Raw genomic sequence first — 18,262 nt, 5'->3', positions numbered from 1 at the left:
TGTTGTGTGAAGCAGTGTTTTTCTCGCCCCTATACTTTGTGTGTAAGTGTTTGTGAAGCGTTTATGCTGATGGGATTGTATGGCTGCAGCCGCGGTACTCTGGAGTAAGATTGTATTCTCTGTGGGAGTCCGGACAAAAGAGCTGCAGATGAGCRGTGCTTTGCTGAATATCTTGTAACCATTAAGAGTACAGCAAAAAGAAAAAAGCCCGTTTGATGGGAACAAAAAAAAAGATTGAATAAAAATGATCTTTTTTTTACAGGGAAAAAAAGTGTTACAACTTTTGGATGGGATGTTTTATAGAGCCAGCACTACAAAGCATAGTGTTTGTCATGAAAATAAGGCAGATTATGGTCTTTTGGGGTTTGAGATCAGTGGCAAAATATAGTGTGGTGTTTATCATGCTTATTTAAAAAGAATGCTAGATGAAAACATGTGGACCAAATAAAACGAGGTGTTTAGCTTTGTGTTAATCACTGGTTTTAATCACTCAAATTTCATACATCAGTAAAATAAAGAACCACCAGCTCTAATACACTAAATACTTTTCCAACAAGCTTCAGCTGACAGTTATTTTTTTTAAGTGAAACCATTTATATTCTCTGGTGAGCACAATGGGGGCTTGAGACAAAACTGTTTTTGCATTCTTCTCGAGATGGTGTTGGCCAACCTAAAGCCCACACAAAAGATTATTCATCTGTGCTGCAATTTTGAGGCTCGGGGATTGATGAGTTCTTCCCAGTGGTCTGGGTTGTGGAGAATTTTGTTTTTCATAAAACGCCTATAAATCTTTTAGGGCGAGTAATAAAGCTATTTAGAATCAAAACACCAAGAAACAAAAAAGCCTGATTGGTCCTTAACATGATGTTTCGGGCTTTTGTACCAACATTTGTGCAGAGACAGAGAAGACAAGATAATCAAGTGTCTTTTCTGACGTCATGAACTTATTTAGCTATTTTAAACATAACATCATTGTGAAAACAACAGGGCATAGGTGTTTGCAACAGTTAGCAAATATAGCAAGCTGCCCTGCAGGACTCGTAAAGCGAGCCAAGAAAAGTGAYCGAATCTCCTTAGAAATCTCCTGTCAGCGGCATCAATCATGTGGTGCCACTCTGCCCCAAGGCGAACCACAGTGGCATCAAACCAAAGAAGAGTGGAAAGCTGCCTTTAAAACACACACACCCAACAAAAGAGACCATGGCCCGCTGCAGTAAATCACGCTGCCCTCTCACCAACAGCCTTTGAAGAATTTAAAGAAAGAATTTACGAGTTATAACAAATAAACATGTGGTATTTTTTTTTCAGGGCAATAACTGTGCACAGGGGATCGAGTTGGGAAATTCATTGGTTATAAGAAACACAGCGCATCATATTATCAAAAGAGGAAATTATCTCTATTTTGGATGACAATAAAGACGTGTAATTGTTGCTGTTGTGTCATTTTTCTGCCTGGCACTTGTGCTGCACATGGAACAGACGTGGAGCCAAAACGGCTCCAGGATTTGACTAAAATAACCGTTAATGTTCATATACTGCAGTTAGTGCAACAATTTCCACTGGCTAAATCTGTAGCATGATGATACAGCAAATCTGCTGTGATTTATTGTTTTTTCCTGTCATGAGGATGGCACTTTGTTGATGGAGCACTGAGTGATAGGAATGCCATAAACAGCTAAGGCTGTTTAATTCACACTCTGCAAAATTTAGTTCCTCCTTTTCTGCATTGTTTTTGCCACAAACACTTTTCTGGCATAAAGCATATATTACAGCTACTTTTATTAGCTATAATAATGCAACAAAATGTGGTTTAATTTAAATGCTTCTTTCAACTTAGAAAAAAAAGGTCTACAAGAATATCGAACTACAAAGTACATTTCCTGTTAAATCATTCTTTATTGCTTGTTCAATTAAGCTGCCTTTTATCCTTTATTTATATGTAAAAAGCAACATATTAAACTACAGCGTGTTCTTATTTTCTGTCACTAATATCTAAAAATAAAAGAGCAAAATATTTGCAACAATCTAAAACATAATACAAAACTTAGCTTGCAACAGAATTTTTAAACAACATATCTAAAATAAAACTTTGCAAACTGTGAATAAAACTGAATTTAATTAAAAACTAGCATTTATTTGCTAACTTTTAGCTCAATACCTGCTTAATTAACTGATATATTATGTTTGCATAGGTTGAGTAATTGTAGTCATTTTAAATCTGGTTGAGTCCAGAAAGTTTGTCCAGTGATTCATGATATATTTTGTTAATAGACACATAAAAAACAAATTATACAATCCCTCACCTTTCATTGATGTGTTAAACAGAGTAAAAATGGAACTTATAGTTTCAAATTCAAAGCCAGCAGCTTGTTTCCAAAGGTTGGGGTTCTGTGATTTCTTTTTACAACACTGAGAAGGCCAAGTAAAGTGAATATTTTCAAGTTTTTGCACCATGTAGGAGTTTAACCAAAAACTGATCTCAGAGTCTGATCTGTCATTGTACTGCAGAGAGACACGTGTTTTCTAAGTGTTAGAATTGGCAGTTTCATTCAGCATTGTGTCTCCACACATGATTACAAATATTTTGTTGTACTTTAAAAAGTAGTCTTATAAAAAGCTGAATAGTCTTTTAAAAGTGAATGACAGTGTTTCTTTTTCTTGACACTGTAAARTTTTAATGATTCAGTTTTTGCATGAAAGAACAAACTTTCTCACTRATTACTTTTAAAATGGTCTCAGGCCCAGAGCAGTGGTTCTGATGTAGAAGYGTCTGTTTTTACTGCACGAGGACCTGAAAATGAGGACAAGTCAAGTTTAACTTTTAATCTTTGTTCTATTCATTAAAAGGTTCATTCGAATAATCGGGGGTGAATAAATATCAACTTTTCTTTTTTTTTTATTTAAGTTCTTCAAAAGTTATTCTATTTTATATGTTTTTATATATTTGTTTTAAATGCATTAAAAAATTTCTTTCTCTGTGTATCAGTTTATTGTCACCMAAAGGGTGCAAAATTGCAAAATGAGCAAAATATAATATGAAACATGATCAAAATTTTGATGACAATCTCAACAAGTAGTTACTGGACTCACATCTACAACTGATTACCTTTCGGAGTCMGTTTAATACAAGCAGGCCACCATAGTTGACCTTAGCCAACCCAACATGAGAAACATGGACAAATTTACAAATATTTAACTTACATGTGATGTGGTAGCAGCTGAATCATTCCCAGCTCGTGAGCACAGAATTGACTTTTTTTCTTAATTTGACCAAAACAGCTTCAATATTGTCATTTTTCAACATAAAATGATTTTAATCTAAAACTCTATCATGAAACTCACCAGGAAATTCATTCAAAGTATGCTCTTTAATCTCACATGTTTCAGTATTCAGCGATGTTACGCTGGGAAGCATTATTGCTATTCTGTTTACGTATTAATTCTCAGTATGTCCAAAATACTACCATTTGTTTTTTTTTTGTTTTGTTTTTTTTAGTTTGTGTGTTTCAAGTACATTTGTGTTGCCTGTGACACACATTTGATATTCCATCCACATTTCTTGATGCTGCACCAGTTTCAATTTTCTCTCTCAGGTCCATTTACGGTACTCCAGTCGGGCAGTTTGTCTCTGTGGGGTCACTCTCTGCTTCACAGGCCTCCATGAAAACAACTGTCAATATGTTAATGTTAAACTCTCTTTGACTCTCTTCCATGTGTCTCCACTGCTAATGTTTACATCTAATTTATTTTAAACTATCCCACAAAGCTCTGCTACTAAATACCAACACGATACTCAAAGAGTAAAGACAGCAAAAACATCTGTTTATRCACATCTGTCACACTGAATCTGTGCAGATGCTCCAAAACTCCCACTGGCTCTACAGACTTCACAGATTCCTCTCACAAGKTGAATGCAGGTCCTGTCAATACATTCTTACTTGCTTTGTTTGCAGCAGCTGAAGATGACACTCACAGATCAGAAGGCAACACGGTGGAAGTTACATGTCTGTGTGAACCACTGCCTCCATCACAGAGCTGCATTTGTATTGCTTTTAGGATATTTGACTTTTTCCTTTAACTTGGAGGTCTTTGTAGAAATTGTTGATACATTTCCAAGGACTCCTGGAGCAAGACGGACGTAGCCGCGAGGTTTTCTAAAGCTGTTTCCATTGGCCTGTGTTTACCTGACACTTGGATTGACAGCAGAGTGATTGGAAATATCCACCATTCACTGCTGYGAGCTCCTGAGTGCAGGGAAAGTGCTTTTGTAGTCTGGCTGTAATGGGCCAAGTTTGAATTGAAGGTTGGGAGAAATAGCCTCACTGCGGTCGCGGACTGTGCGGAACTGACACACCACAAATAATACTCAGAAGTGGGGTCCTGATAGCATCACAGCCGCAGAGCAAATACAATAGCATGCAGGCTCTCATTTCAATGCACTTTTCACAATGTTGTAATCTGCACAGTCAGATGGAGGGGAAGAAATCCAGTCAAATACCAACTCAGGTGCTGTATGGGCTGTGTTATTTTTCTGAAAATTCTGACACAAAAAGTGCTAAATGTGCACAATTAGTTTGCAGAATTATGAGCCGGGACACATGTTGTGATTTTATAAATCTAGKAGTGTCTTAATCAGTGCTTTTGCAGACTTTACTGCATTAATTGTTAAATGAATATACTCACAGCTGATTCACTAGAGCCATTCTGTCACCAAGAATTTGCATCTCCATAGGTGGGGCTCTGGGTATGCAAAAAGGCAGCGTACAAGCACAAACACCTTGTTACAGCTGTTGATCTGAAATTAGTTTTTCTTTCATAAATGCTATAGTCATCAATTGTATTAAAAACATACAATTATAAAACCTAAATGTTGACAGACAATGTGTGAGCACTGGTACAGGAGTGCAACAAATGTTAAAAAAGAAAAAAAATCACCCTCAGAGCAAACATGTTAGTATGTATTTTGCTTAAAATGATGTAGTTGATTAAATCGTCAACTAAAAGCATCTCTAAAAAATGAAAACATCAGCTATGATCTCAAAGGAGTTATTGCTGCTCACGGTAAGACTTTCACATTTTTGAGTCATGTAGAAAAAAATTGTGAATATGTAGTTCTATTACTATTATAGTGTCATATATTCTATTAACACCAATATTATTTCTTGTGGTTTGTTTCTCTTTGTTGTTTGTTTGTTTGTTTGTTTGTTTTTGTTTGTTTGTTTGCATGTAAAGCACGTTAACCAAGATTTTAGTCATAAAGTTTATTTGACAAAACAAAGTATATTTGAGTACTAGTAATTAAATAACTTGTAAATAAGTTTGACTTTTGTGCTTTGAAGACTTTGACAGTATTAATAGGTTCTTTATCTTGAAATCATGACACATATTTCCTATTATGTCCCACAGCCCTGAACTGGACAAAGTTGATCGGCTACAGAGGATGGATGGATGGATGGATGGATGGATGGATGGATGGATGGATGGATGGATGGATGGATGGATGGATGGATGGATGGATGGATGGATGGGAAACTGCAAAAAATCAGTCCAGCAGCAAATTTGTTGAGGCAATTCATTAGATATGAATGTCTTTCAATTCTGGACATTCAGAAATATTGTTTTTTATAAGTGGAAAGGTGTGTTTTAATATAATTGTAGAAGTTAAATTGTATTTAGTAACACTGAATATATTGTGAACTTATGAATATTTGATGTCAAAGCTTGGACAATATTTATGGCCTCTAGATAATCGTTTTACCTTTATTCAACACTTTTAAAACTGAACGTGAGAAAAGCTATTACGGTTCAGATAATAGGCTAAGTTTTAAAGCTAATTTGTTGTTTTGTTTAACCTGGAGACTGCATCATGATAAAACTTCCACAAACCTAACTATAAAGGAGAGTTTATAAGCTATGATAAGGTCTTTCTATAAGCATTTTAGATTCAGTTATATAAACAATTTAAATGAAGGTAAACAATGCAAACCTCTCTGCCACCTACACTGTTAACACTAAGCATGCATAAGAAACAGGAAAAGAACCCAACAAAGAATGATTGACATGTTGATTGACAAATAATACTACGGTATGTGTTAGAAACAGCCAATCACCTTTCTACACTAAAAGGCGGGACTTCCTGTCTGTGACGCAGTTACTCCCAGTCAACAGAGGAGGCCCCACCCTTTGTGTTACCTACTGCCCGTCAATCAAAATACAAAAAAAATCTGACACTTATCACCTATTTTTGCACGTATACAATCAATTTATGGCGCTCAAGATGTTCCGTGGTTTGTGACTTTCAGGACTTTCCGGTTAGAGACAAGTCACGCAATGACCGGTATGTAATTGCTAATTTTCTTTACCCACATAAGCTAACAGGCTATGGCATCCTCTGGCTAAATTAGCTGCTAACGGAGATGTTTGTTGCTGTTATTGCTAATCATCGCACGACTACGATAGCAGCGTAACTATTCTGGTCCAGCTTGGTTATAACTTCATATTATTAAACTTCCTTTTAACAAATCACATCCGCTTTGCAGTTTTATAATTATGCTCTTGTTCGCCTTTTCAGCGACGCTTAYGCTAGTCCTCAGGTACAGCTAGCATTAGCCTCGGCTCTCTTGTGTACTTTTCTGTCATCTTCAAATTATTATTTGTTGCCTTCCAGCCCCAGAACAGCCACTGAAACCAGATGATATGGCTGCCCCGGATGCTGACCAGAGTCAAGATGACTTTATGCAGCAGGAAGTGAGCAGTGGCAATCAGGTAAGATTTCTATCTTGTTGCTGAAAGCTAAAGGGTTGAAGCGTTGTTACCGGAGTGTTATTAGAGGTAGTGGAGAAATATATAAACTCATTTGAACTTGAAGGCAACACTTCCTTTCAAGGTCCTCAATAATCCCCCCATCTGATGTACAGTACAGTTCAGTTTATTTAAAAAGCTCAGACCTACATAGCTTTATTATAGTTTCTTTAATTAAGTGATTTCCCTTAGCAGACAAATTGTGCAGTGTTGGTTGTTGTTGTTTTTGTTGTTTTACAGCAGTGACATTAATCCTGTTTGACATGACATTAACTTTCATCCTAGCTGATTTTGTCTTAAGTGAACAGCTCTGAGTACTAATGTTCACACCTGACAATAAAATCCACTCGGGGAGAGCGGACCTGCATATATAAACATCACACAATCAGCTGTCAGCTGAGAAACAAACTAGACAACAGCTGGTGTTTCTGTAAATTCACAAAAACATGTTTCAAATTCACCTCAGACTCATTTTTGTTCAGTTAATTATAAAAATCTTAAAAAATTTCTATATGTAAGCTAAGAAATGCAATATGAGATTTGTATAAAGAAGCATAAAATGATTTGTGACTTTATAGAGGCCATTGTGAATGCAAAAATACAATTTTTTTAAAAACGCCTGAGATGACTCATGGACAGACTTTTTGGTTTAGCTGTTTTTACATGACTTCAATGCAATCACAAGTTCTGTGAAAAGGTGTTATGCAACATATTGTTCAAAAGTTTCAATTTTAATATGAGCAAGATYTGAACAATCAAAACATTGTAGAGCAAACTTACAATGAAAGCCTAGTGATAATCTACTGATTAATATATAMATTTTTAATTTACTTACCGTTATTTAACCAGGCATGCAAAGTCAGCACAGGAAGACCCCAGGTCCAAATAGGGATCAAACCCAGGACCTTCTTCCTGTGAGGGGTTAGTGCTAACCACTGAGCCGTTGTGCTGCCCAAATTTAATTTCAATGCAACAGTATTTTTTCTTATTTGTTTATTTATTGTTTTAATGTTTGTAATGTTTATTTTTACACATTTGTTATTGTTGTTAATTGTAACACCTGGTGAGTTATAAAGGGGTCATTACTCCCCGGGAAGGATTTGCATTCAGACTATTACTATAACATAAAAGTTCCCAGATAACCTCTGAATGTGGCCTGAGAGATTAGATCTAAGTGCACCCCTATTTTCACCTGTATTTGGTTTTGTTATCTCATGACTGAATGTTGGTTGGTGCTGCATCTGAACAGTGACTTTATTTAAATGCACCTTTTCTTTTTTTTTAACTAGAAAATTATGTTTCAGCAGAATCATGGAGCATTACATTTTGTGGCCAGTACCACGTGAAAGGCGAAATGTGTCTTATTGGGACCGTCCTGTTCAAATATAGGTAAATGAATTAATGGAACAAAAGGTGCAGAATATAAACTCCAGCCAAACATTTTGATCTAGGTGCTGCCTGAGGTGTTCAACACAGGAACCCTTAGCAATGAGTCACTTTTTCTGTGTGGCCCWCTGATGGCCACCCACTCCGTTCCCTTTAAAATTGTACCGTGTGGGTAGGACACACTTTGGCACTCAGACTCAGCAGCGACCTGCACTATGGGCCAACATCATCAGAGGTGTTGCCGCTGGTCGTGTGAACCTCTGCTGTGCCTGATTATAATTTTAGCAGAAGTAAATCCTTCAGTCACAGCTCAGCAATACTGATGGCAAGATATAGTTATATATAGTAATATAGTATATAGTTATATAGTTATAGTATGGTCAAGATGTGTTTACATCCCCTTGCAACACTGACTATGTTTGGTCTTGAGTATTTTGTAAAATAAAATTATTATGGTTTCATCTCCAGCTTGCCCCAGTTTATGGATTTAAGTTAAGAGCATTGTGCAGATAAGAAAACACTGATAAGAATTTATCAGCACGCCTCTGGTCTACATTTCATTTTAAGCAGCTTTAAGAGACTTTACTGCTTGATATATTAGTTATATAGTAAATGAACTCATTGTTAAAGCAGTATTAGCATTAGCATGCCAAATTAGAGTGTACTTTAGTTTATGTTGTATTTCTTTGCYACTCATTCTTTATGTTTGTCCATTTGCTCAGAAATCTTTTGACGGTGAGGAAAATTGGCTTTCAAAATGTGACAAGAGTACACCTGAACACAAAACACAACCTGAAAGGATGTACTTGCATATAGTGTTTTATAATATTTGTAAGCATGGTTGCTTTGATCAGTTTTACAATTTGGATAGACTGAGGATTTTTCTATTGATTTTAGTTTAAAATATTTTATTGCAAATTCACCTAAATGTTGTGTTGCTCTCACATTGTTGTGCTACATTCCTGCTCAGTTACAAGCCATTGCATCAAAACAAACTCGTCACAAGTTTATAATTATTTCTCTGGTTAATGATCTTTCTGGGTCTCACAGTGATTTTTGGGAGTTTTTGATTAGCTTTTTCTTTACACTTTATTGTCAAACCCAGCTTAACTAATATCAGTCAGTCAAGTTAATCTAATGAAGAATGGGGGGGGGGGGTGGCTACCATGAGCAATATAGTAACAAAACAGTCGTGGGTTGTAAGCACTTTGATTATGGGTTCCTGCATCATTGATGATGTAGTGAGAATTTGGTCTGTTGTTTGAGTCACTGTCAGATGTGAAATGTGAGTTATGGACTTCAGCTTTTAATTTTGTACAGTTAGTGATGTGTGAAAAATCTCACAGAAAAGCCAGGCGACTGGTGCAAATAAAAATGTAAGCATACATGTGAAACAAAACCTTATATTTTTCCTCACGTTTATGAAAAATAGTAGAGTTTTTCACCTAAATAATGGCCCTGGGGCTGCGCAGTATATGCAGTAGACGGTAGAAATTGTATGAAGCTGGCCTACGGTAGAAATTTACCCTCTACCGTCCTAACGTCATTACGTCATCGCACCTGTGTCAGCATGGCTGCGAGTGCAGAGAAAACTGAGCAGGAGTTCGAAATATAATGAAGAAATTGTAGTGTTTTAAAACACGTATAGAGAGAATAAATCCTCAAAATATCCTCCTCCCGCTGTAGAAAAGTTACRTCGTGTCGCGGGATCATTTCCTCCCTCCTCCCGCTGCACATCGCGCAGAGCAAAGCTTTAACAACTGTAGTTTCAAAGCTTTAACAAGTGTAGTTTTTCACACCCAATTGTCGGAGAAAAAAAATGTTTTTATGCATTGTTACCCACAGAGATTATTAAAAAAAACATGGACGCTCGTTCTGTCGTAAATCCATTTTGCTAATGTAAAGTCGGCTTCTGCTGTGATGATGAAGATGGGCACGCAGCAGAGCAGCAGCTGATAAGTTCAGCAGGCAGAAGCTCATTGTTTGGCAGGCAGATAATAAAGCAAAAATGTTGGGTTTAATTAAGATTACAGTTTTTTGCACAAAAAAGCTCTAAAAATTACATTATCTTAACTTTTTATGATAATTTTCTACCGCGATATATACCGTTACCGTGAAGGAGTTCAATTTATACCGTGATATAAATTTTAGGTCATACCGCCCAGCACTAAATGGCCCCTTTTTAGACTTTCAGACTGTGTTCAACACTGTTTTTATTAATATCACTCTCTTTCTTTTTTCAGACATCAGATTCATCTTCGCAACTTTCTGGGACTGACAAATGGGAGGTGCTAGCTCCCACAACAGCAGCAAATGATGAGTCTGGAATAATACAGATGGAAAGTCAGGGGATATTAACATCTAATGGACAGTATGTTCTCCCTCTCCAAAACTTACAAAGTCAGCCAATTTTTGTAACGTCTGGAATGAACGATTCCTCTGCCAACTCAGTGCCTAACATTCAGTACCAAGTAATCCCTCAGATTCAGACAGCAGATGGACAGCTGAGCTTCTCCACGTCAGGTGTCAAAGGACCAACCCTGACTCAGGATGCCACAGGGCAGATTCAGATCTTGTCTGATGGGAGCCAGGGTCTCAACCTGACATCATCTGCAAACATTCTCAACAACCAAAACCTCATTTCACAGACTGGTAATATCCAGCAGATCCAAGGGGTTTCTATTGGCAGCTCCACATTCAACAGCCAGGGCCAGGTTGTTACCAGTGTGCCTGTGGGTCTGCCAGGGAACATTACCTTTGTTCCCATTAACAGTGTCGACCTGGAATCCCTTGGCCTGTCAGGTGCTCAAACTATAGCAACGGGGGTCACTGCTGATGGCCAGCTAATTATGGCAAACCAGCCTGTGGATAGCTCAGAGAGCTTGAATAAGACAGATGATCACATTTCACAGACGATACCAGTAAGTAACTCTAATGCAAACACTGAGATCTTTGTGCCAACGTCTTCCTCTCAGCTGAATGTTCCAGAAAATGAAACTGGTCTGCTGACACAAGACGCTTCATTGACATCAGTTGCTGCAGAGCAACCCGACTCGAGTTCTGGCCTTCAGGAAGGCTTTGTCCAACAGAATCAGGAGCTTGGCGTCCAGGTGTCTTCAGCTCAGCCCATCATCCAACTGCAGCAGGTGCCTATTCAGACCACCAACGGTCAGGTGGTCCAGTCGGTGGCAACAGGTGGTCAGAACTTGCAGAACGTGCAACTAATCAACCCAGGAACCTTCATCATCCAAGCTCAGACGGTCACACCATCAGGTCAGATACAGTGGCAGACCTTTCAGGTACAAGGAGTGCAGAACCTTCAGAACCTGCAACTACCCACCACACCACCCCAGCAGATAACTCTGGCACCCGTCCAGACTCTGTCTTTGGGCGGCATCGGTGCAGGGCAGATTCCCAACCTGCAGACTGTGACCGTCAACTCAGCGGCCCAACAGGAAGGAGACACAGATACTCATGGAGGTACAGAAACTCTTTTTATTCAAATATTTATTAGAAATAATCTTTTCAGGCAGTAATACATTGTATCAAAGCTGTGCAAACATACAGACCTACAGGTTACGTTCCCTATTATCTTAGTATCACCTTCAGAATAGGCTCTGCTAACATCTTGAGTGTGCAGGTACTTTTAGTTTTTTTTTTATTCAGAAGAATTCAAAGGGCTCATTCTAATGCTATAATTATCTGACGAAGGTTTTACTTTTTGCTTTCTTGTTGTTTTTTTTATAAAGAATAAAAAACCTTTTAGTATTTTTGAAAAGGTCTACCTTAAGTCAGTTACTTTGAAATTGCCATAATTTATTCAGACACTGCATTTATTACAGTATTTTAAAGAAGGTCATTAAAAACTGCTTACAGTCCACAACAGGTAATCAGCAGTGACTTCTGTGTCCAAAGTAAAATGGCTCTTGTCTGTCACATTTTTCGTTAAGTATTATTTACAGACGTTGCTAATTGATTTTTTTTTATTAAACACCATTAGTTAATAGTCATTTCTTTTAAAGGCAGGGGAGCACAGAACTCACCTATAAATCTTAAAATAAATAATAGCTGAGGACATGAAGCTCATGCGGTTACAGGATGCTAAAATTGTTCGTGGTTGCTGAACCTGTCACGCTGTCGAGGTTTACGAGGGCACTCCAAAAGAGCACAACAATCCCTGATGGTTTTAATTACACCTGTGCTTTTCATAATGTGACAAGTTAAAATGTCTGCAATAAAACCGCTCTATAGTTTAGTCTGTGAAATCTTGACAACATCATACAAACGGCTGTTTATTTTTCTTGTGTAAAATAAAACAACAGTGTAGCAAACTAGTTTAAGTTTTTGGTTTATGTTTGTTGTAAATGTGCTTCATAGTGTCAACATAATGTTGTTCTTAATGTTTAGTGCAACATGATGATAGTCAACAAAGCGCAGGAAATGTTTTATTGTAACAGGTTGTGTTCTGATTTCCTCCTTGTCTAACCGTTTTCACAAAGAGGTGTAATGGTGCAAACAAAGACCTCACCTGTACCTGTTGTGCTTACCTTCACTCATTGGCATTTGTCACACAGAGGTTTTATTTATTTTTTTTAGTATTTTCTTGTAAAAAAACTGAAACAGACAGGTGGCACACAAATCAAAATTTAAGTTGCTCATTGGCTGAGTGAACCTCACTTCTGGTCAGCTTTGTTTAACTTCATCATTGCTAATGTTAAAAAATAACATTAGCATTTTGGAAACAATTTACTCTTAGTTTTGGAAAGACAAAATCACAAACCAAAAACAAAAACAAAGACCTGAAAATGAATATAACTTCGATCAACAGCTGTTCCTGTGGTGTAGGCACAAAAAAACAAAGGTTGTTTCTCCTGTAATCGAAACACTGGGGTTTGTATCATCTGATCACCTCTTGTACCGGCTCAATAGTGCAACACCACACCCATCTCTCCCAGTCCTCACTTGCTCATTAAGTATCTTTGGCTTACAAACATAATGGGAAAGCACGTAAAATCCATCCACCTCGCCTCAGACGGGCTGTGAACAGCTATTAGACTTTAAAGGGATCCCCGATTAGTTGTAACATTAGACTTTATTTGATAAACATATATTTTAACTGTAAAATAAAGACTGTAAAAATACTGTAGGCTGTTTAGTTTTATAATTTTTAAACTAAAAGTTAAAAGAAATATTACACGGGCAGGGCCATTTTATTTACACACAAAGCATTCTGGTTAAATGATGACATGGATAGGTCCTATTAGCGAGCTATAACCACCCTGAAGGTTAATCTTGGACAATATCTGACGATCGGCTCGTTTAAATGAAACCAGAGAGCGTTGACAGAGAGGAGAAGGTAGAAATGACTCAGCCTGTAACTGAAAATATGGATGGAGGACAACAGAGCTGCTTCATGGAAGAAGAACCTCAGCTTAGCCTGTTAGCCTTAGCGTCAGCCCTGACGCTATCACTATATATGTATTAGCTCAGCGCTACACATTCTCCTTTCATCACTGAGGTCCTCCATCCACATGACAGAGGGGAACGCAAAAATGACTCAGCCTGTAACTGAAAATATGGATGGAGGACTTCAGTTTAGCTTGTTGTTGCGCTAGCATCGAGCTAATACATATAAGGCAATATAGCATCGGCGCTAGCGCAAAGGCTAACAGGCTAAGCTGAGGTTCTTCCATGAAGCAGCTCTGTTGTCCTCATCCATATTTTCAGTTACAGGCTGAGTCATTTCTACCTTCTCTCTGTCAACGCTCTCTGGTTTCATTTAAAAGAGTCGATCATCAGATATTGTCCAAGATTAACCTTCAGGGTGGATATAGCTCGCTGGCAGCCTTGCGCCGAGGACCTATCAACGTCATCATTTAGCCAGAATGCTTTGTGTGTAAATAAAATGGCTCTGTCCGTGTTAAAATATATTTTAAAAAAATTACAAAACTAAACAGCCTACAGTATTTTTACAGTCTTTATTTTACAGTTAAAATATATGTTTATCAAATAAAGTCTAATGTTACAACTAATCAGGGATCCCTTTAAAACTGATGGATTTGTTGGCAATAAGATAATACTTTAATCATTTTTATAATTTAGATCTTTAGGAGAAACAAAGAGTTGCCTGTCGGTGTTTAGKTCTTGTGTTTCCGACTAACATAAGCTAAACAACAGTTTCAGATATTCGGATCAAAGAAGAGCCTGACTCAGGGGACTGGCTGAACACCAGCTCAACCCTGAACACAAACGATCTGTCGCACCTCCCTGGTGGGATCATAGATGAAGATGATCAGTTCGGTCAGGAGGGCAAGAGGCTGCGCAGAGTGGCGTGCACTTGTCCTAACTGCAAAGAGTCGGGGGGGAGGTGAGTTAGCCTGACTCGTGGTTTTACCAGTTCTCAAATCTGTATTTAAAAGGGGGAAACTCGTTAGGATCTTAAGCACCTCTATCTGTCTTTCTCAGGGGGTCCGGCACGGGCAAGAAGAAGCAGCACATCTGCCACATCGCAGGGTGTGGGAAAGTCTACGGAAAGACATCACACCTGCGAGCACACCTGCGCTGGCATTCAGGGGAGCGACCTTTTGTTTGCACCTGGATGTTCTGTGGGAAAAGGTTCACACGCAGCGATGAACTGCAGAGGCACAGGAGAACACACACAGGTGCCCCGCTTTTCTTCCTCCCTCTGAGTGCGCATCAGGAAAACGTCTAATAAGTCGGTGTAAAATGTGTTAATTTGTGCCCTGCAAAGCATGAGTCATAAGAAATAACAGTATCTGTACATGGGAAGAGGTCTGAACTTCATTCTATTAAAAACACAGGCTTGACTGTCATTTAAAAGCTGTGGACTATGTTTAGAGTCTGCTCAGCTGTCAGTGTGTAACTAATTTCTTAACACCAGGTTATACAACAAACAAAGAGAGTGAGCGCCGCTTTTAAAATGTGTAGGTTTTGGATGATGTCAATGTGAATGCAACGTAATGTTGATTGAGAAATCCAACCAGATATAGTAGAATAAGATTATAATTTATGGTATCCGATGACACTTAATGGCTAGAGAAACCTTTAAAGAGGATATGTCCAGTTACTGGCACTGATGTTGTTTTACACAACCATATTATTGTCAGAGTGAGGCCTCTGACAAGAYGGGCTAGAGTAGCATTTCATTACGCTGTCAGCTGCAACTGTTAGCATTCACAGTTAGCTTTTCAAGAGGATATTTTATCTTCTAGGACTCCGATTGGTAATAATTGTAATCAGTCGTGTAGTTTCAATTTGACAGTGACAGATTGGCTTTAGAGACCTAAATCAGATCAAACATTTGGTCTATATAATGCAGTTTTTAGTCATAGTGTCTCAGAAAACTAAGAAAAAAGGATTTTAACATTTCTGCCACAGCTCTGGTTTTTATTTTATTTTATTTTTTTACTTCCAAGTTTGGAGGCCGCTTTTATAAACTTTAGTTGAATTATCTGATTTTAAATGGCRTGTTTAACTCCCTCCTAATGTATTTTGGCATCGAACTTTCTAAAACTGTATTTTCCTTTTGGCAGGAGAGAAGAAGTTTGTCTGCCCAGAATGTTCGAAGCGCTTCATGCGGAGCGACCACCTGGCGAAGCACATTAAAACTCATCRGAACAAAAAAGGCGTGAACTCCGGCAACACCGTGGTGGCCTCGGTGGAGTCGGCAGGTTCCTCTGACAGCATCATTACGGCGGGTGGAACCACCCTCATCCTCACCAACATCCAGCAGGGCTCTAACAACGCCCAGGACATACTGGCCAACGCAGAGATTCCCCTCCAGCTCGTCACCACAGTCGCCGCCAGTGAAGTTATGAAGTGATTCGMTCTTCTTATGAACTCTTCTTATACTGTATACTCCTACGTGCATTTTTATTCAAGTTTTGAAGGAAAATTATAAATATATATATATATTTTAACACAGATTTAGTCCGTGTCTACTCTCAGTTGTCGTGGAGGAAAGAAAAGCAAGCGGGGACTAATGAGGAAACAAAGACGTTRCAGTAAACACACAAAGAAATGCCTTATTTTGTACAAAATTGGAAATGTAAGGTTCCACTTTGTTTTAATTGTACTTATTTGTTAATATTATGTTTTTGATGAGAAGTTATTTCTCTCACCTTTTTGTTGATTTATTTTGCTTTTGTTCTGTGGAAGCAAAACTTGTTCCGTTTTCCTTTTTAGCGGAGACGAAACCCCTCAGCAGAACTAATTTTATCTATCCCAAGTGAATTTATTATTTCACGTTATGTGGGTTTTAATTATTGTTGTGCATCATTATCTGGCACTTTGTCTGCTTGCAAAGCCCTTCTTCGTCCAGCTCTTTTTTYTTCTTTTTTATGAATTTGTTTTTACTCACTGCACTTAGCAGAAGAAAAATGAAAAACAATCAAATTTCTTTCGTAATTCCTCTAGACATATGTTGTTGATATGACACATTCTCTTAGAAGCAAATTTTACTCGACAGCTATTTTTTATTAAGTTTGTACAATGTAATACTCAGAAATGTTTAAATCTGCTCCAATGTGTGATTCAAATGTGTTTTTTCTACCCTTTCTTGAAAATTTTCAACACAGGAAAGAAATATATTTTAAAAAAGCCATGGTCTGGTAGTGTTTGCCAAATTGAACTCCAAACTCAGGGTGACTCTCCACTGCGTGCTATAAATACAGTAAATCACCCCATTAGGTTCTCAGGCTGCGGTGATTATTTTTCTTCCAATTTAATCAATGAAATGCTGATTAAGTTATTATGCCATGTCACCTAGGCCTGCTAAATCCTATCGCATCATTTTGTTAATTTTGCAACAGTTTTTACCACATATTCTGCTCCGAGCAGTGATTTCTAAAAGTGGTAAACACAAACAGCACCGTTCTCATCACGTTTATTCTTCGGGACAAAAAAAAAGTTTTGTAAGACTTTTGTTAATATTCCTCTTGACAGTAAATGTACATGTTTATTTGTACCTTTTTGTGTTACATTCCCCCTATTTTCCATGTTGCAGTACGTCGATTTTTTTCTCTGACTCTACATTAAATACAGATGCACACAGAACTGAACAGTGATTTTAACTGTAATGTGATCAGGTTGTTTTTTTTTTTCTTTCCTTTATTGAGACAATGAAGAATATGTTCTCTTTGTTGTCACTTCAGGATGTTTCTATGTCAGAGAACATGCAGCATATTTACAGTCTTTTAATAATAAATGCTGAAGGTTCGTCTTCATTTCAGTCTTCTGTATAAATCTGTTGATATATAACAATATAAATCTTTCTGTTACACTTGGTTGTTCTTTTTGGTTTGTTTTAAAAGTTGTAGATTGATCATACCTTGCTCGCTTCTTGATGGTGAGTTGCTATTTTATCCTAAGGTGTTTTTTTAAGGGATGTTTGCTAAAAAGCTTTTGATCACTATCTCAAGGTATGTCTGCCGTTTCAGTTTTATTTGTATTTTTTTCTCCTTCGCAGCTTACGCCCAGGGTTTTGTAGTCCAGTAGATGTCACTGCAGCCAAGGGAGCAAGAGGAGAGATGTTTGACCCCTTGACCTTCCCCAGGTAGTGCTGCTATGGTGCAGATAGGAGTCACGGAGGCCAACTGCTGGTGCAGACCCTCAATTAACTGCAAGTTAATGTCACCCAGAAATGTCAGGAGTATTCAGCTGCTGGAGAACAAAGCACTGCTTCATGACTTTGAACAAACCTTACTGAGACATGAGGTAAGACCTGATTCTGTGACCTGAGTTCATTCATACTTGAGTAGATTATTAAAGAATAGATTAATATAGGTCTCACATGTTTCCCCCAGTTTGTCTTTTTTTGTCCAGATTTGTTAAATTTTGTGTTAATTTAATATTTCCACTGCATAGTAGCACACACACACACTGCCCCGCTATGCCCCTTTAAAGGAGCTTTTCACTAATTAGGTACTGCTCCTTTTTTATTATTATTAGCCCCAAGACCATGGCGTCCGAGAATTACAAGCATATTATAGCCCTACCTGATATTAGCATTTAAGAGCATCATTAAAAGGGTGCTACGCAAAACGGCATTATCTGA

General features: G+C 37.9%; 1 protein-coding gene across 1 annotated transcript; it reads left to right on the top strand.

Moving 5' to 3' along the window:
- Positions 1–6,180: 6,180 nt before the first annotated feature.
- Positions 6,181–17,488, top strand: sp3a (sp3a transcription factor). The gene is made up of 6 exons (XM_014001382.1): positions 6,181–6,337; positions 6,668–6,765; positions 10,431–11,667; positions 14,365–14,554; positions 14,653–14,849; positions 15,741–17,488. The coding sequence occupies exons 1-6, from the start codon at positions 6,331–6,333 to the stop codon at positions 16,028–16,030; spliced, it is 2,019 nt and encodes a 672-aa protein (XP_013856836.1). The 5' UTR covers positions 6,181–6,330; the 3' UTR covers positions 16,031–17,488.
- The last annotated feature ends 774 nt before the right edge of the window (positions 17,489–18,262 follow it).

The sequence above is a fragment of the Austrofundulus limnaeus genome, unplaced genomic scaffold (assembly GCF_001266775.1).
Source record: "Austrofundulus limnaeus strain Quisiro unplaced genomic scaffold, Austrofundulus_limnaeus-1.0 Scaffold9, whole genome shotgun sequence".
In the NCBI taxonomy this organism is placed as follows: domain Eukaryota; kingdom Metazoa; phylum Chordata; class Actinopteri; order Cyprinodontiformes; family Rivulidae; genus Austrofundulus; species Austrofundulus limnaeus.
Note: the sequence above shows the minus strand (reverse complement) of the source record. Positions and strands in the feature narration are given on the sequence as shown.